Source organism: Nestor notabilis, unplaced genomic scaffold, assembly GCF_000696875.1.
Source record: "Nestor notabilis isolate BGI_N333 unplaced genomic scaffold, ASM69687v1 scaffold31915, whole genome shotgun sequence".
NCBI classification, from domain to species: Eukaryota; Metazoa; Chordata; class Aves; order Psittaciformes; family Psittacidae; genus Nestor; species Nestor notabilis.
In genome coordinates, this window is record NW_009929416.1 from 31,368 (window position 1) to 51,958 (window position 20,591).

Sequence of the window (20,591 nt, forward strand, 5' to 3'; positions counted from 1 at the left end):
TCATTTCTAAACATGGAGCATTCTCCAAGTGAAAACTTGGATGAAACAGAAAACAACTTCATTGACATAACAGGCTTTAAAAGTTCACTTCATACAACCATAGATTTGACTATATGAAAAATAGCCAAACATCAATTTGCTCCTATGTGGGATTTTTTCTGCTTATTTTTCTGGTCTTGGGGAGAGGGTTTTTTTGGCTTTTGTTTTTGTATAAATGGAAGGACAGATCTGGTCATTACTTTTGTCAGTGTTCAGTATTTTAACTTTTTTTAAATCTTATCTATTTTATATAAAATAACAAAATATACAGAGAAAGCTGAGTTTGTTACATTAGTTCATACACATACAGTAAATAAAAGTTTTTTATGTATGGCTTTGCAAAGGTAGATTATGAAGTGACTTTTGTATTTTATTTGTTTAAAAGCATCTTAAGAGAACGTGTTAGTGTGCTTACAATAGCGGCCATGGTAGTTGAATGTCGAGCCAAGAGTTTAATGCTAGGATCACTAGAGGTCTTGCCTGACACTGCTTCTGCAGCCTTCAGAAGACAAATGTAGTTTATTACAACCTCATCTATCTTAGCTATAATTTCCTGCTGCTGTGTTTCAGAGTTCATGACTTTAACTAAACGCATGCAGGCTTCTGTTAAGCAACAGAGTACTTGAAAGCTGGAAGTCATAGCTAAAAGCATTTCCTCAGGGCTTTTATCAGCCATGGCCATTTTCCTGCAGGCACTTCCCAACTGTCTTGATTCCACAGATAACAGTTGTTTGTACTTAGAAAGTTTAAGGTCATATGTTTCTGGATGTAAATCTTCCCTCTTGCCCATACTTGCTCGGACCAATGAGAGTAGCTCATTCGCATCCTTTTGTGCTGCAATAAATCCATCAGGCATTGCATATGTCTTCTCTTTCATCACATTTATTCGCGTAATTCGTTCATTGAAGGCCACATCGTTGAGATTCACATCAATTTGGCCACCTTGGATGTCAGCACTGCTCTCCTCATGCACATTGACTGACATATCTTTTGGGGGCTCAGCAGCTTTCGGGGACTCCAAGGCTTTCTGATCATTTTCTCCGGAAAATGACTGACCAACTGATTCTGTGAGCTCACACAGGATCTGCTGTTCAAAGAGACATGAGAGCTGATGGCTGTCTTGGTCATCTTCATCATCGTTGTCATCATTTCCTCTGCTTAGGAAACAATAGCTAAAGGGGCCACGACACCTCCAGGCACTGGTGTCCAGCTTCCGCGAGGGTAGTGTTCGACACTGCTTAGAGTCCTTCTGACTGGTGCCTGTGCCCGAGCACCTCTTACTGTCCTTCCTATCAGTGCTGACATATACACAACTCTGGGAATAACTTTTTGACAGCTTTTTGCCCAGGGAGAGTTCCACACTTCTCCCTGATTTGGATTCGTCCCTTCGGGTGATGTCCAGGCATTTCAAGCTGTCTGCGGCTGCCTTCTTTTCAAACAGCATCTCAACACTTCCAGATGCTCCAGTGATGCTGCTGCTGCGTTTTAGCACTTTCCTGTTGTGCGGCATCCTGAGGCTTCCTCCTATCATGTCATATGGCCGTAAACTAACTGTTGCCCCACAAGCCTGATTTACTTTGGGAATGTCACAAGAGTCTTGATTTTGACTTGGCACCTTTGATTCTGATAGCATGGATGATAGCATGATGGAGTCAGCTAGAGGCTGTCTAGGAAAAGCTGTAGGCATGCCTCCTTGTCTTCCCTTCTCAGGCTCTGTGAAAGCTACACTAGGGGTAGTAGAAGAGCAGACAGAATAATTAAGCATCATCCTCACAATATTCAGAGACTGAGCTTTAAATATCTTTAATAATCAAGACAAATGGATTCCTGGTATTTCCCAGTGGTCTCCATTCCTCAAACTATTTCACAAAGAACTCATGTATTTTGTAGTACACTAAGATGCCTCTTAAAATCTACCAACAAATTATATCTTATGAACAGTTAATAGTTCATTCCACTACAGCAGACTTGTTTTAAAAAAAGGAATATAAAATAATCTGGAAAACATCCTATATCTCCGCCAATATACTGATTGCATGTTATCTATTAACTAATTAGGTAAGTATTTTCAGACTAAAATACCTTCTTTAACTATATCTGAGAGGGTATTGAAAGATGCATTCATGGTAATTTTGGTTTGGTTACGTGGGCTTTTTTGGCAGAGAAATAACATTTTTCATTCTAGCTCCTAGTCTGTTCCACTTTTGGATTTTCATGCATTCACACATTACTGCTACATGTAGGTTGCAACCCAGGAAGAGAGAAACATTTAAAACCCAACTGAAAGAATTTCCAATGCTATCTCTGAAAAACTGTGGTTTGTTTTTTTTTTGTAAGAGTAAGTTCATGAAATCTCTTGAAGTTGGAACTTAAAAATACAGTAATGGTTCTATATGTAAATTATTCTTTAAGGAAACACCTACTGTCAGATGGTGAAGCAAATACATGCTTAATAAGGTAGTGACATTTTCTCATCCTTACATTTACAGCTTTTTTATTCATACTGGCATGTTTTTGACAATCTGCTAAAAAAGCATCTAAGATACATAATAAATGAATCACAGGTTTTTCTCTCCTACGTTAATACATGTTGTGAAGTCATTTTATAATCTAAAAAGTATCCTGGAACTCAAGTGACAATGTATTTGAGGAGGCTTCCAAAGAAAGTGTCCCCCCTGATAGTTTTAACTGTAATGAGAGGTTTTTTAAAAAATTGATCTTTGTAAGCAACTCGTAAGAATATCTCAACACGTATAAGTAAAACGAATAGATACACTGCAGGGCTAATCCCACTGCCTGCTACAGCTTGATGACATAGTTTCAGGTAAAGATAATGCAAATGTCTCACCTTGTCCTCAACATTAACATGTAACTTTAAAAACAAATGTAAGAAACACTTTATTACTGCTGTACCTGTAGTTTCTTTTATCTTGGGGATCCGATGACATCCTTCTCTCAAAGTGCCAAACAGTGGTTCAGCATTAATTGCTGAATGCACGACAGGCACTGTCATTCTGTGACACACGGCTTCAGGCTGCTGGTGCAGGTCCTTGTATGTCGTTCCATGTTTTGGAAGAATGGCAGCTCTTTCATCTGCTGGAATATAGGCAATGCCCTTCATCGATGGGTCAGAGATAATGTGCTTAACATCAGAGGTACAAAGAGGAGATTCAACGGGGGTAGCACATGTGCTACTGCCTGTGCTGCATCCTGCATCCACTGAAGAGCACTGAGAGCTTTGCAGGGAGAAATGGCCTTCACTTTGCAGAGATGACATGCGCTTAGCCAAGTGATATTCACAAAGTCTAGCCACGCTCTGCTCAGCTTCTGGAAGCTTTGAAGGATGGTCATCTGCAGATAAATCAATATCTTCTGCATCATTTAGGTCTTTGGCTGAAGACACAGGAGTTAAATCTGACAGAAAGTTTTCACCTTGGCTAAGCCCCGAGGTATCATCCTGATCCACCTCAGGATCCACTTCATCCTTGCAGTCAGTTTCTGTTTTACCAAGGACAGGAACTCTTGGAAATGTCTTCCCATTCGCTGTTTCTGGGCTTGGCTTATCTGCTGCCCCATCATCGTCAGCGTACCATCTTTGGCGAAAGGCAGTTCTTTCCACATTAAAAGTGGTTAGGCGTTGACTGTCTCTTGCTGAAAGAGTTCCAAATTTAGCTTTCAGATCTTCATCAGTCTCCGCTTTTTTAGTTCCCTGTGGCTTTTTCACAGTAGCATTGCCATCAGAGGGTGCTTTTACTTCGCTGTCTGTCATCTTATTTTTCCTTTTACTAGTGCAAGAATATACCAAGGATCCCATGTGCAATTTGCTAAAGTAATCAGTGACAGATTTTGTTTCCATGGTCTCTGGCTCCATTTCCATGTTATCTGAATGAAGAATCTGTTTTGAAGGCACAACTTTTGACTGTAGCTCTGCAGCCTGACGACCAGCCAAAGGCTGTGAGGGCTTCATGCCTGGTCCTCCAGACTGATTCTTAGCAATGGGAAATTCAGTCTGCTCTTCCACAAGGGGTTGGTAGCCTTCACTTGTGGTCAAAAACATACGTGCAGTGTTTTCTGACTGTTTCTGTGCCGCAGCTAGTTCAGAGCTTTCAGTCATTTCAGAGGAATTTGTTTCATTACCAGAATCAGAAGATGACTCAGGGCTATATGCTCGCAGGATGGCTACACCTGCAAGCCACAAAAAATAAAGAGTCAATTAAATGACAGCAGCTGAAGCACCTGGATAAGTGACAAGCAAAGGGGGTGTGTTAGAGACAAAAATATGCTTTGTAAGTATACTCTGACTTTATTGCACAGTTCCCGAGACAGGTAGTTTAATAATGTAATGGTAGTTCCATTAAATATTACGAAATATGATGTATAGAAAATGATGACAAAAAAATAAAGGAAAACCAAAGGAAAAAAAACAACCAACCCTCATGAAATGAAGTATTTCCAAAGCTAAATGGATGAGATGGAATGATTTTCAATGAATAAACGTAACTATGGTGAAAGAACCTGAATTGTCATTCGTCTGCTGTTCCTCTGAAGCAGCCAAAGCTTCTAGTGCTTGAAGTGTAGAGACGACAGCATCATCTAGCCCCTTCTCACACTTCCCCTCTGTATTAGTAGGGACAGCATCAATAAGCGACACTGGAATGTCATCACTGCCTAGATTACTGGCTTGCTCCTTGTTGTCTCTAGGCTGTGTCGCTTGATTCTGAGAGTCTTCCTCATCTGAACTGTCCCTGAAGCCAGGTGGAGGAGCAGCAATGGCCATGTTTAAGGTACGCAATAGGAAATCATCTTCATTATCATCACCTTCTGGAGGTGGAAGTGAAGTCAAATCAATAATGTCATCACTAGAACCAGAAAGGCTGAGAAGAGCAGGCCTATTGATTTCTCCTACCATAATGTCTTCTTCACAGCTTACTTCATCTTCATCTTCAGCATCATCTGTGTTTTCTGCGTAACAAATATCATGCAGCAAAGGCTCTTCTATCCCATCCGCAGCTCCAAATATTTTACCATCATTTATAGTTGCGTAAACAGCATTTGTAGCAAACTGAACGCTTTCAGCATCTGGTGACAGCTCCAGGCCTTTAATGTCATTGGCATTACTAATATAAATGGCTCTTTGTTTTTCTAGTACTTCTGGACTTTCATCCAAAAGCCTTTCATAGCCAAGAGTCTGGGGGTTGATACCATCCAAGTTGTGATCTCCAAATATAAAGGAAACTTTTGCTCCCCGGGGGGAATCCTGTGCTTTCTTGCTAGATTCCAAACCTGAGAGTGACAGCAGCGAAGATTGATTAAAATTTCTGCTTTCTTCTGCTTCAGTGGGGTCACTTTGCTTGGCCAGATGCTGATCAAATCCACCTGAATTATACGTATTTTCTATGTACAGATGTCTATGTTCTTTTTGACATAACAGACTTTCAGAAACATCTACAGTCTTTTGTTTTGGATCAGCAAAGGACATTTGAGCCTCCTGATCTCCTTCAGCCAGGAAAGCGGTAGTTTTTGGTATACAGTTCCACTCAGAAGCAAGGAAATTATGCTTCCCTCTATTTTCATTTCCTATAGCATGGTGAAATAAAATCAACATTGTGAAATCAAAGAGCAAAGTCACATTATTTTTAAACTACTTGTTAATGCTGAGCAATAAACACTATGAATATGACAGCTGAGCCATCAAACACTTTGAAAGCACTTTCAAGCTCACTTTTATGTTAAATACCTGTCGATTTAATGACCTAAAGTTTAACTGGTGCATTTGAACTTTAGCACAGAACTAAATGTCAGCTAGGTACAAATGCTATTCCAGAAAGAGTAACACAAATCCAAATTCCCAGCTGGTTTCTCCAACATCATATGTATTCTTACAAAAGATATATGCATATGAAATAACATTCACAGGGAGCATGCATCTGTTTCACCACAGTACAGAAGAAATACATCACCTGATTTATTTTACCATTAATGTCCTATCATAGGCTGAATATTAGAACATTATAAAGCTGAAATGACATACTGTGATGCTAGGTCTGAGCCAGCAATCAGATCTCATTTGGCATAGGCTTGTATTTATCTGGAGGTGCTCTGACCTAAGGTGGCGTCAGGTTTATACATTGGACCATCATTAACGTACTGTACAATGAATACCTGTTTCTCGGCTCCCTGTATTTTTCTTGTTGGCCATGTTAAATATTGAGCGCCTTGAGTCAACCAGCAGTCTATAGTATCCAGCTGTTAGGCAAGCAAGATTCATTGCATCTGATGACTCCATCAGTAGAGTAATAGGCTAAGAAGAACACAACCAAGTCTTGGTTAAGGCTGTTCCTCCTCAGTCTGTTTATCTGCTGACAATACTACTACATGGAAGCAAAAGGAATTACAGCACAAACACCACATAGAAAAATACACATGAGAACTCATTTTCCTCGCTACCTATATCAAACAGCATCAAACACTTAGAAAAGACCGGAGCTGCAGTAAGGTAGAAGTCCAACTGGATGTTCTAACAGCTGATTTTGCTCTCTTTCTGAATGAAGCTAACCATTTTAAGATTCTTGCTCCATCTTTTTCTTGCATAGGTACGTTCTAGCCAAAGCACAGTTTACTGTTACTCTGAAACTGCCAAGGGCTAAGAACCTGGTACATTAAGCGCTGGAGTCTTGAAGTAGTATGGAAATCTGCAACCTCCCAGAAAATGAGGTGAGGTGCCCTAAGTACATGTAAAGAAGAAAGACACAGGAAGCAGAGTCATGGAAAGTTTAGGTTCATAAAATACAGTTTAAAGCTATTATTATATGGCAGCGACAGTGAATGTTACAATGACAGCTTAAAAGATTTCAGTGTTTGTGGCCTTGCATTACTGAAAAGATGTGATGAAAAAATATGCACATAAACAGAGATTAAAAGAATGGAGAAAGATCCCCAGAGGGAGATGAGCAAAGAAAACAAACTCAAAGCATTCAGAAAAAAGTCAGACCTAACAAAAAAGAGAGACCTCAGGGCTTTGAAAAACTATGGCTGCCAGGCTAGCAAGCATTGAACCTGAGACATCCATGTGAAACATATTTTCTTTAATCCCCTTTTCTTTTGCCACGATATATAAATTTATTTGCCTAAAGCTTTTGTTCCTGCCTCTGTAGCTTTTAACACCAAAAGCTGCTCCTCTCAAATTTATTTGAAGGTGGCTAGCCTCTACAACTCCTAGAGAGGGAATAAAAATGAAGCCCATACCAAGATATATAGACAGAAGTTACAGCACAGACAACCCATCTTACCATTCACAGTTTACAGTAACTCACAGCTGTGTGGATATTTGTGACAACTTATACTAATTTAGCATGCAGAGCCCATGGCTCTCCAACTTAATCAACCCGTTACTAGTTAAAAGACAACTGATTCTGATGGAGGCTGTGGCCAAAACATAACTGAAGATCATAACTTACTACTATACCCGTGATAGGTCTGACAATTTTTTTAAATGCCTATGCTACAGCATCTTAGGCCAAAATACTCTAGGTGCCCTGGATAGTTTATGAACAGTTTTCAGCAACAGGGTAAAAATTATGCTGTTTTTCTTTTTTTTTCCTTTGAAGTATTGAATGCTACAGTTTGAGCTTCGTTCAACACATGCTTCCTTCAAAGCACTCAATCACAGCTATGAAAGTTAACTATAAATTATTAAAACTAAAATGGACTTACTAACCTCTGTTCTTTCCAACTGACTACTGAAAACTAACAGTTGAAATGCTAATCTCAAATTTTCTACAGTGATGGGATGATCTTCATGGAAATCTCAGATTGCTGAAAAAGGTGCTGTGAACTATTGTTAATCTCTTAAACAGTCCTATGACAGCTAAACTATTATGGTCTGCTTCTGCCAAGTGATACATGCTTGAGAATACACAAAAAAGAACCAAAAAATAAAGTAAAAATCCAAACTGTTTATTCATTATGAAAATATTGGCATATCCAGAATCTGCATATATCAACCTGCTTCTTTAGGGTAAGCCAAGAGATGAAAGCATCAGTTGAGAACACCTACCTGTGTGTGCTTGCATCTCCTCCTCAGGACACAGTAATAACTCTTACTTGTGCCCCACAGAGAGGCAAATATTTGTCAAATTCCATCCAGAGCCTCCTAAATTTTGTAACTGAAAAGACAGTCTCTCTGGGTTTAAGATGATGTGTTGAAATGCAAGGAGATGGGGATATACATGGTTTGTAATAAGACAGTAACAGTATTATAATACAAAATAACACAATACCATGGTAATATGTAACACTACAGCATACAGTGCTGCATTTTACATACAAGCAGATGGGAAGGATTTAATTTCTATACTACCTTCTCCATCTGTAAAAAGGTGATAACAGCTTTCTGATGGGGGCTATGAGTTTAGCTCAGTAATGCAGGTAAAGTAGCCTGAGATCCACAGATATTCTTATTGGGAAGTAAGGTGAAAGAGATGCCGTGTTCACCAACCTGTACATTTCTCTTAAGTTACTGTCAAAGAGCATCTAGATTGATTTACAGCATTTTTTTTTTTCATTAAATTAAATACAGGAAAACTCTTCCAGGTCAAGAAGCCTAAAATACTCAAAGCAAAAGCTTAGTAAAATATCCCTTGTGCATGTTTTTGTGTATAGCTGGGTAAACAAAAAGACCTGTTAGGCTCTATACATTTTAATAGAATACTTAAGTTTCAAGTATAATGAGGACTCTTCCCTCAATCTCTGATTATCCTGATTAATTCTCCAGGCAGCCTATGAATCCTTTTACTTCAAAACCAAATAGAAACCATTATGCCACTAGACACCAGTTAAGTGGCAGATGCAAACTGTTAAGTGGAATTTAAGAAAAATTAAATTACTATAGGTAAATGAAGAGCATCTGTGAATATATTATGTAGGGCAAAGCACTGAGCTGGAATTGCATGGGCTAAGAAAAAACCCTTGCCTTTTTACAACTTATTTCATTGGTAACTGCTATGTGGTTACTTGCAGTGAACTTTGCAGATGAAACACTGGATTACAGGGGACAGTGATCTGATGAAGCTGTTGATTCTCTAATGGTAATAATATAGTCTGTTATTCTAGAAGGATCTTCTAGGGGCTCAACGAGCTCCAAAAGAAGGTCAATTTCATCATAACCTCTTCTCACCAAGGGAATCAAGGAAGGCAACAACAAAGCGAGTTGCCTGGGGTCAGCCAAGAGAAAAATCAGAACAGAATGTAAGTGCTGCAAAGCACCAGTCTGGTACACCTTGGCCCCTCAAATGCCCAAGTTGTACTATACATGCACTCTGAACAAAAAAGAAGTAAAAATACATCCTCTGAGTATTATTGGCATGAAAATGTTCAGAACAGTATAGCTTGATCAAACACACAAAGGCAAAAACATTATTTAAAAATGTTATATCAATATAAATCAACCACAAACTTACTTTTACATCTAAAACATGCAGCTCAACTCTAACATTGCTCTCGTCTTCTGTAAACATCTCAATCCTGTTCACGTGGCTGAAGTCTGCCAGGAGAGCCACCAGGTTTGTTTTGGTGTTTATCACATGACTGATTCCGTACCGTGGCCCTACTAACAGAGTCACTTCTGAACGCTTTTCTCCCTGCTTTAGCAAAAAAAGAAGAAAAATAAAAGCAAAAACCGTGATAGGTACTGCAGAGTGGCAGAAATTGGCACCACCTTCTTTCATTTTCATGGAGCTACATTTGCACGCATTTCTACATTAAAGATGATTGAGTTCTTCTAAGAAGATATAATATACAAGAACATACTTGATTCCTAATTAGAAAGCAAAAGTAAAGGAATCTGCTGCTGGATATTGACTATGCTCTGATTTTTAGATGGATGGTTGGATGGACAGATGTATGGATGGACCCTGCTTCTCCTAAAAGAAAATCTTTGTCATTAAGATTTTCCAGACTAATAATTTGAGAATACAACAGTTAACTGGATGCTGCTATTTGCCAAAAAGATGCTACCTATCTCTAAATCCCTTGCAAAATTGAAATTATAACAGTAATGTTATTTTCAAAATGAAGGAAAAAAAGAAAGTTATTTGGCTCAATTAACAATGATTTTTTAGGTGTATTAATATAGCCCTAAAGAAACTGATATGGTCCAGCTTCTGCAAAAATGCATTTGGATTATAAAAAAAACCCAAAACCAACAGAAGAGAGAGACTATTTCAAGAGAAATATTACCACTAATGTTGCCTTGAAAACACGGCCTCCATATAACCGTAGATCACTGAGGAACTTCAGATAATGCACCTTGGCTTGCAGAGCAGATAGCTGAGGAAGGAGAAACAAGGGTAAGAGGTAGTGGCAGGTATCAACACAATACCAAATTCAGAGAGAAAAATGTATTTGTGTAGTCTAAGGAGAATGGACTGCAATAACAGTTCTTCAGAGCATGAAACTAAATCATTAGCTGCTTGAGTTTAAAATGAGGAGAAACAGTTTCATTCTTAAAATGAAGACCTTGCTTGTTTGGTTAAAATGTACTGAGGGCTTGAGTATGGGTGGATCAGAGCACTGCAAAAGCATTGTAGCTGCTCTAACTAAGGGAAATGTTAAACTACTCAGATTAAACATCTGTTCATTGAGGCATTTCAAGGCTAGACAGCAGTTTTCCATTCATAATCACCACTAATTCTTAAACATTTATGTACCTATACAGAGAAAGAGAACAAAGAATTTGCTAATTTGCTTTTGTCAGCTATGTGTATTACATTTCGCTAGGCACTTGTGGCATACGGCATATTATTCCACCTCATTACTTCATTTCTTACTTTTTAAAATAAATTCCTTTCACTGTATTTAGTAGGAAATAAATCTGAAAGCTAAATACAGTACATCGACACATATGATCGTATCATGCAATACATGTCAGAATTTATCTCCTTTTCTTCTCCTCTATTAAGCTCCTACCTAAAAGAAAACAACCTGGAAATATTTCATGAGACAATGGAAATAAGAAGCAGTTCACCCAAACAGTACAGACTCAAACCTTTTACCTCCCTGGTGTAAATCCTTGTATTGAGAGTTTTAAAAGATAAGTTAAGCAAGCTCATCTCATTTGCTCAATTGAGCCACTAGATTTCAAATTCAAAATCTTTTTTGATCTTGAACAGCATTTTAAGGGCCTCTAGCCTAAAGTTTTTCTAGATGCTAAGGAGAAAATGGATCCAAAGCAGAGCAACTAGTGGTAATGCTCTCCTTTTCCTTTCACCAGGTGTTCAGTCAGTGGAGAAATACACAGGGGTTGTAAAAAAAGGGAGAATCCCTTCATGTGGAGGAAGAGAAGACCCCAGAAAGAAATCAGTTCCTGCATTAGTACCTCCAAGTGAGACAGAAGGTCATGATGAGCTGAGATGCTTTGTTTCTGAGACCTATGTGCTAAAAAAGCAGGTGGGTGCACAAAATATTTCCAAGGTTCAACTCAAAAAGAATAAAGCAAAACCAACAAAGTCTGCTTGCTGCAGGAAGGGACTGTTCCCACCTCTTTTCTTACCAAGAAGTGATACTGTGTGCCACTGTCAACACCTGCAAGGTCTGCAGGAGTGATGGCTTCAAAAATAACCCCAAATTTACACTACCAAAATAAGCAATAAGCAATCAGCATTACATAGCTTTAGCTTCAGCGGTACAGGAGACGTGCAGTGCTTCAGTTAAAAAGGTGTCCTTTCTTCATGACCATCACAGGTCAAACACGTAAAATTACATTCACAGTCATGATGTGATCTGAAACCTCCAGGCAGCATTTCTGCTGATCACAGTGAACCTTAGCTTGGACACCAGGTGTTTTGGCATTTTTCTGTTCAGAAACAAAGTGTAATGAAGCAGGATTCAACTCGTTCTATGTCTCCACTAGTCACTCTCGGGTTCTTTTTATAGTCCATGAAGAGAAATAGGCATTTCTAGGACACAAGCCATCTGACCTATTTTTGGTTCCTAATGTAGGATGGGATGAATTGCTCCCTAGAAGTGCCTGTTTCTCTCAATTGACTACATAGAGACTAAATGACTTGAATAAAGAAACCTCATTATGGTGTCTAAAACCAGCCTCAGCTGTATGCATGTAACAAAGGCATTTCTCAGAGACATTGTCTTCTCCACGTTTTTTCCAGCTGAAGTGAAAGCTTAGCTGTGAAAGTAAAATGTTAAGAATGCTAAGAATTTCTTAGCTAAATGCTAAGAAAAACATTTTACAACAGCAAGGAGGGTCATTTACTGTAAGGAGCATCATCTATGCAGTCACATCTTGGCCAGCAAAAAGTCTCTCTACAGCATCATGGAAAACAATCCTGTAAAACAGCATTTATGTCAGGCCCATAGGTTAATGTGGTTCAGATGAGAACATCAGAGTGAGAAAAATAACTTTCCTAACAAGTCTACCATTAATAGGAAGCACTAAATAACTTAAAGAATATGTATCCTTTGCATACATGAAATATTAATAACCAGTTTTCTGGCATTCTCAAGATAAGAAGATAGTTTAGTTAGGGTATAATTAATTATTTTTAATTGTTCTTGAACATGTTGTACCGAGCATAAAAAGTTAAATCTCTGAAAATATAATGGCTAGGTGTTTCTCCAAAGGATTCACTTTAAATGTTTCCCATACACGCCACCCTTTCTGTTCTTTAAAACATATTCTCCATTAAGATGCAAATTTAATACCTTTTTACCCGGAGGAACTAGGTTTTGATTTGCTTTGACAAGGTGTGAAAGTGCTTTCTTTATGTTCTTTTCTTTCATGCTTTGCAGCACAGCAGATGGAAGAAAAGTCTCTAATCCCCATTCTTTTCTGCAATAAAAGGCATACATTTAATTTCACATTCCTGTGATGATTATTTGTCTAAAGAATGGTGACTATGATGCCAACTGAATGAACATACCTGAAAACAGGAGAGTTAATTAAGTCCAGTTTAGTAAGAACACATTATTTTCTATATTCAAACTGTGTACTATATATGAAAAAGATGCTTTAAAAATGATGTATAATCTCTTCTGTCCCTTCCATCTCTTCTATTGTGCCACTCAGAGAAGAAGCTTTAAGTTTTTATGTTTAAAGTCTACGCTGTGCTGTTAAACACCACTTAATTACACAGGCAAGTATCATCATAGAATTAAAATCACAGAAGATTTAACAACATAATGTCAGATTTAATTTTATTTTCTAGGCTTTTTTTAAAGCAAGCAAATAAGCCAACCATTGTCTTTGTCACTGATATTTCGTGCGGGTTTTTCCCCCTCAAAAACAACCAGTTCCTCTCATTTTACCAAATTTACTTTTCTGCTTGAAGCACCCTTTTGATAGAAGACTCCTCATCTGTAAGTAATTATTTCTGCTGTTCGTTCATAGGGTACAATATAACATGATTTTCAGTAAGGTGGATAAACTCTACAAGATTGAGTGTGCAATATTTGCAAGTAAACCAAGTAATAAGAAGAAAAGTCTGGTGGTTTGGGGTTTATTTCATTGTTTTTTTGTTTTTGTTTTTTTAATCCAAGCAGATGTACACACAGTTGTTTTTGGAAAATTTGCTTTTCTTTGTAGTTACATATATACTTTGTCTAACATAAAACAGGTGCCTACCTTCCATATACTTCCATATTTAAGAAATCTTGCAGATGGAATCTAAGATGCTACAGTCTTCTGAACCAAGAAATCATCTGAATCTTACTATAAAATGGATTCAGACCATATAAACTTAGATTTGACCATTAAATCATTGAAAGCAAATGAGCTTTTCTTATTTACATTTACAGGCTACTTCATGTGCCTTAACAGATGACCAAAAGGTAAATGGACCAAAAGATCCATACTTACATCCCTTAAAACACCTGAATCAATTCCAGCAATAAAGATTGAACCTAAAATTGGTGAATGCATCTAGGCTTATTAAAGAAGCAACCTTAAAGAATATGAGTTACTCCTAATATTTCACTTTCAAAGAACACACTGCATTCTCAACTTACTCTATATATTTGAGAGAGATTTTCTGAGTTTGCTTGGTGGTCACAGTTGCAATATACATTTGTAATGCAGCCAGCCGCAGGGCAATGTCATATTTCAGTTCTGGTCCAAATCTTTCCTGAACCACGTCGTTACAGCTCTGCCAAAGAACCAGTAGAGGGAGCATGAACTTAAAAAATCTATTTTAATTAGCATTGCATGAAGAGTAGCCCCAAACTCTGAAGCAGGACCACACTGAAGGCAAGACTGTTGCTCTCAGAGGTGTCACATTCTCACCAGGATATGGGCACTTCTGAAGAACAGATACTTCTGCCAAGGAGCAGAAGGCATGAGCATTTTGATTTAAGCTCTCTTCATCCTTCCTGGGGAGAACAGTAATCCTCTTTCACAAACAGGGTTGGGAGGGTATCAGTGTATCTGGACTCAGGATTCTACCTGGTGAGATACCCAGGAGAACCACATTGCTTGTACATCAGTTTTCTCATCCGTTTTACTGGGAGTTCCTTTTCAGGCATCATTTCTGTCTGATATTACAGTACCAGAAATAAGTATTAGCAATGAGTTCAGCCTCACTCTTTTCTAAAGCCAAATATATTTTGGAAAGATATCAAAGCACTACTGTTTGGAAAGGCTTATGAAGAAAAGGGACTTTGCAGATGATAACGATTTGCACATTCCCCAAGTGCATTCATTGGCTTTATGCAGCGGAAATAAACCCCAGGATTTACTGCAGCCACGCTTTTCTATGATAAGATATAAATCTATATATACACTGTAACTATCTTTTTATTCTCCTTTACACTATCAATAGCCATGCTTTCACTTACCTGTACATAGAGATATTCAAAAGCAACTGGATCTCTTCTTAAAAGATCAATGGGGTCCTTTGGGACAAAGCTAATCCTGAAAAGACATCTCATCTTATGCGAGCTTGGCCTCTGGGTCACCTAGGACAGCACAAGAATCATTAGAGCTTGGCAACCCTGGTCGAGCAATGCAGTCAGTAGTCTCAGGTAATGTAACCCTGCTCCAGAGACATGAGATTGCAAGAAAAATAATTCTATCCAACAAAGAGCTTTGCCACAGGTTCCTTATTAAGTTCTTTACATATATAATCTTGTGGAAAAACTTCTAGAGTCATATAGGCATGACTACCCAATACAACTCATCCTCAAAGCAAAACAATTCACTCATTCAAAACCAGAGTGAAAGGACAGAGAAAACAGACCTTAATGACAACCAACCAAGTGAAACACAAACTGAGTTGTGCTTTAGCAGGACCAAAATACTCATAAATAAGAAGGGCTAGAAGGTTTCTAGGGAGAGGTCACATTTTACTTCTCAGACTGACTGATAACATAGGTGAAGCACAGACTGGCAGTTATTCTCACTTTGTCTCTCTTGTTTTAATCCACCAGGGAATTTGAGAGAAATTAGGTCTTTTTTCTGGGTTGTTCTGGATTAAGAGACCTACCCCATGACTTCTGACCAAGACAAATCTCTCCCAATACATTAAAAATTTAGAAAGAAAGACTGCTCTGCCTGTTGGTCAGGAAAACTTTGTTAAGCATTCAAATCAGTAATCTGGGTACATTAACAGGGGACCACTACATAGCTAATGAATAATTGGATGAAAGGGTAACAATCCAATAACACTGTTGTAAGTCATGGTCAGCAGCAATATTATAATGGAAATTTAAAGTACTGCTGATTTTAGAGGAACTTTGAAGAAAACTCCCTCAGAATTAATGTAGTTTATTTAATTAGGCTAATGCAATTCAAGAGTTAGTGTACTTTATAATCAAAATATTTAACTGATAAAACTTTACTTCTAAAAATCTCCAATGAAGTCTCTGTCTTGTCTTAATTTTCAAAAGTACATTTATCTCACATTGTCTCTGACCTTATTTCTAAGTATCTAGGCATACTCTCTATGTATAAATAAAAGCTCCAGATGGGATTTTCAAAAGCTCACTGTTTTAGTTTATTCTGATCCTTCTGATTTCAATGAGAATTTTACCAATTACTTCAAAGAGAGACAGCTAGGCCAGGAGAGCTAGTACTGAGTACTTTGGATGTTATCACTAGGTATACCCACAAGAAAAGAATGTTAATATGGCAAAGTCAAGTGCTTAAAGGTTAGAAAATGCTAGAAAGACTGTTAGCTGGTAAACTAAGATCCTTCATACTATTACACAGACTAGTTACATGATCAAGGGAATCCTGTTGTTTAAATTAAAAGCTTTTTCCCCATCTAAGAATCCATTTCTCTCTTTTTTCTTCTTCTTTCTTTTTTTTTTTTTTTTTGTGTGTGTGCCTTTTTTTTTCCCCCGAAATTCAGGTGAAATTTAAAAAATACTAAAGTTCTACTAAAACACAGAAATATAATGGAAAATTTTAGGTTAAACAGTTTGGTAAAATGCGATGTAGCTAAAATCAGGGTCCTCTGCTGGGAACGTTGAAGCAACTTTACCTCTAGTCATGCCTCCCTAATCTAAGGAAGAAAGGAGAAAGTCACACGAGCGTTTTGTGGGTCACAATTCATCATCATTGAAGTGACATAATGTATCACTGTATAAGCAAGCCAAACTTGGCTTCATCAAGAGTATTACTCCCTATCAGCCAGATACACACCTACATAATCAGATAGGAAGCAAAGATCAAAATAATTTTTTTACAGGAACTTGGTCAGACTGCGATTCTCAGAATTGTTATGATGGTTTTTCTAGCTGTTGAGAATGTTTACTAGCTGGGCCACATACAGTGTAAAAAAGGTTTGATAACTCTTTTCTAGCTTTCACTCTGACCTTTTATAAACTTTTTAATGGCCAAATGAAGCAATGAAATATGATGCCTATATAATGAAAAAAAAATTTTTTCTGTGAGAATCTGATTCTTACAACTATAAATCTTCCAGTTAACTCAAGTAATGAAAAAGATGGATAATATACTGATTAACACATTTCATTAATATCTGCTTTCACATGTCATTACACAAACCTGAGTTAGAGTCTCCTGTTCATGTAGCAAAAGGAGTTTCGTTCCAGATCCTTCAATCCTCTGCTCCAGCATCAGGGAAAAATGTTCAATACACTTGATGGAAAGCTTTTCTTGGAGTGTTAAGATGACATCCTAATTAATAAAGGATTTATAAATGTGCTTAAATTCAGGAAGTGCTTGGGACCCAGTTCTTCACTGCCATGCACCCTGCATGTACCCAGCACAGGGTGGAAGCCCAGATGTTAAAGGAGAAGACAGTCGTATTTTGAGCCTGTTCTGCACAAGTACACAGGACATCACACACATTCACCCAGTGAAAATTCAGTGACTTTATATTCAAACACCCCTGAGATGGTATAAGATATGCTCATGAGAAGTATATACATGGAATCACTGTGTATGGACAACTTCCTGTGCAGTTTAACATGCAAATTATACTTGTGTAGCCTTAAATCATATCTCTCTGTTTCCTTGGAAATAAAACCTTTCCATCAGCAAACAAGAGACAGCCTGACAGCCTTGCCGCTTATCTCTTCACCTTTTGTTAGGGCACTGCCACCAAGCACCACAAACCAAATGTATATGTTTAACAACAACAACAACAAAAGCCTTTATTTGTTCTACGGCAAGGGTTTTTCTTGAAGTCCACTTCTTGCATTTAAAATGTTGACAGAAAAGTCAATGACAATGACGCCTGTGCACAACAAAAGCTCTAAATTCAGGGACCATGTTAATTTATAGTATAAACCCCATTTTTAGAGACTTATTATTATTTTTTTGCCACACTGGATTATGTTCAATAATAACTGATAATTTAAGAACAATTGTTTCTAAAATAACAGCTAAACAAACTGTCACTTTTCATATAAAGTTTTGTAAATTAAATATATACAGAGACAATATAACCTGGTAAAGTATCTTTTGGTTTAGTGAATGTAGTAGGAAAACGAAATATATAATAACCCATCATTTAAAAATAGTTTCACATTATGCTGGTGAAAAGATTGAAACATCCAAAAGATTTCTAGGAATGCATAAGTATCCAGAAGAATAGGACTTATGAAGAGATCATAACAAATAGTAATCCAAGTGTTTTATAATTTAGTAAGATTGATTGATCAATTACAGTGTGTTTATGGAAAATCACCAAATTGGTGGAAGGATGAAAAATATATGGAGGAGGATGGAAACAACCCTGTACAACATAAAGAATTTAAGACAGCACTAACAGATTGCAAGAAACCACTCTGAATAATGGAGATTAATATTATAATATTCTGACTAATGGGGAATTTATTGTTTACACATTAAATCTATTTTTATTTGTGCTCTATGCTCAAAGACAAGAGGCATAACAGTAACATGAAGAGACATACTATTAAACGTAAGTTTTTAAGAGGGGGCAATGATGGCATCATTTTCGATTAGCTGTCATGTTCTTTGCTAGCCTTATACTCTTGTTCAGTAACTTAGTCAGCCCAGGTGCTACCTCCTAGCAACGAGGAAAGCAAGGACTGCAGGTAAGACACTGATTGCACCCTCGTTGTTAAGTGATGAGTTACTGGACTGGGGTGGAAAAAATCTGCATTTGCCTTGACTCAACTGTGGCACATCTACTTCACCTCAGTTTAAGAACCACATCTTCCCACACCTACCCATCCACCGTGAGGAATATACCCACACATACATGCAAGAATGTGTAATATACAGCTGTGCAGGCTACAGGATATATAATTGCCTGAATTAGATGCAAAGGAAATTATTCCTACAAATAGTCAGAATGACTAAGGTCAAAGCAGGCTTAACATCAGCACAGCTAGGTTGCTAAACCCACATGGGTATCTTTGCAAATGACTTCAAAGATACATGGTCTTACAGTACCTGACACACCCATGTCAGAACTACTGAAATCTAAACTAGTGTAATGGCCAATGACTGGCCTTCAGAGGCAAAGTGTCCTGGAACAGGTTGTTTGCTTTTATACTCATAAAAGAATATAGTGGAAAGTAAGCTTATCAATCTCAGAAGGGTGTGGAGACCTCGCTGTCCACATGAACCATGTCTCCTGTTTCTTCACCCAACCAAATCATCAAATGGACTGAAGGAATTCAGTATCCCATGGCTGTAGAATGGAAGCCTGTATCCATTACCTGCACTCAACTTATGCCTAAGCCATATATATGAACTATAAACAGATATTGCAGCCCATTTTTAAATGTAACTTCGATATCTGCTTTGCCTTGAGACTGGAATAAATTTCCTCTTTTTTTAACGTACTAAATCACTCTCCTTGCTATTCTGATTGAGCATACTGCTGAATCACAGTGAGCGCAAAATCAGCCTTTCTTCAAATGTTTACAGCTTTACAATCCCCTAAACCCAGCAAAAGCTGGCAGTCCAGCTGGAAATTGCATCCCCAGCCTTCACTGATCGTTCCCACCCATGCACCTCTCTTGTCCCAGCATCCCAAGCATGCATGCTACTGGGCAGTGAACTAGATTTGGTAACCAATCTTTGTTAAAAATAGCTTACCCAAACAAAAATGCTTGAGAGACCAGCAGCATGCCCAACAGCACTACTTGTGCTGGTTAATGCTCCAAGGCACTCACAGCCACCAATACAACCTCTCTTTTAGAAACCTACAATGAATAGCACCACAACCACTCCCTAGCAGCCTCAGTTGTGTGCCAGGCCTTCGCCTCTTTATTTCTGTATGTGAAATGTGCTATGGAAAGCACAGAGGGCATTACACTGAGACTAGCAATTTATCACCAGCATAACCCTATAATATCCCATCACAAGTTCACTGGATGATAAGACAGATGATATTCAATTAGCAACCAACATCTTAATCTTCTTAGTTCCTGACTTTTGCTGACAAATCATGCTAGTACTTGGCAGCATATCAAAACGATAGAACCACACAATTTTAATTGCATTCCAGGCACATTAAAATGATCACTTCTACTTCTTCATTGATAATACAATATGTTTTTTAGCAGCAGAGAAATGGACCAAACTCTCATTATTTCTGAACCGTGAGTCCAGCCCCATGAACACACTAATAATTTTGTTCCTAAAGCATTACAAGTAAATTATAATTACTGAAGGTCTTGAAAAGAGTTAACTGGCATTCTTGGCATTGCACACCAAGGTATATCTAGCCTACCTTTATGGAAGTGCTGCAATCAAAACGGAAAGATTTCGTTTGTCCATTTTCAAGATACACCTTCAGAACATTTGGCATGAAAAGAAGTGAATTGTCCTTAACTGTTTCCTGCCAAGCAAATCAGTGAATCAGATTACAACATGTAATAAGGGAAATCTAAATGTTCTATAAAAAATGACATCATTCATTCAGATGGATAGGTAACAACTGAAAAGGTGTTTGTTGGCTCAAACTGAAAGCAGAATTAGCAATGCCTTGCAACTGTCTACCCATGCTCATTACAGCTGTACTCTATAGGTCTCTTTCCCAGAAAAATATAAATATTCACATACATTTTATGTCTGGTTTCGATTATTTTCTTTCCCT

The 20,591-nt window shown here is 37.9% G+C and overlaps 1 protein-coding gene across 1 annotated transcript in view; it reads right to left on the reverse strand.

Moving 5' to 3' along the window:
- Positions 1 to 409: 409 nt before the first annotated feature.
- Positions 410 to 20,591, reverse strand: part of FRMPD4 (FERM and PDZ domain containing 4) — a gene marked incomplete at its 5' end in the record, with an annotated part of 21,220 nt that continues 1,038 nt past the window's right edge. The window contains 11 exons of the mRNA XM_010014956.1: positions 410 to 1,761; positions 2,953 to 4,224; positions 4,555 to 5,616; positions 6,202 to 6,340; positions 9,498 to 9,680; positions 10,276 to 10,365; positions 12,757 to 12,883; positions 14,059 to 14,195; positions 14,884 to 15,003; positions 17,057 to 17,188; positions 20,226 to 20,333. Of these exons, the coding sequence (XP_010013258.1) occupies positions 410 to 1,761; positions 2,953 to 4,224; positions 4,555 to 5,616; positions 6,202 to 6,340; positions 9,498 to 9,680; positions 10,276 to 10,365; positions 12,757 to 12,883; positions 14,059 to 14,195; positions 14,884 to 15,003; positions 17,057 to 17,188; positions 20,226 to 20,333 (4,722 nt within the window). The remainder of the gene's footprint in view (positions 1,762 to 2,952; positions 4,225 to 4,554; positions 5,617 to 6,201; positions 6,341 to 9,497; positions 9,681 to 10,275; positions 10,366 to 12,756; positions 12,884 to 14,058; positions 14,196 to 14,883; positions 15,004 to 17,056; positions 17,189 to 20,225; positions 20,334 to 20,591) is intronic.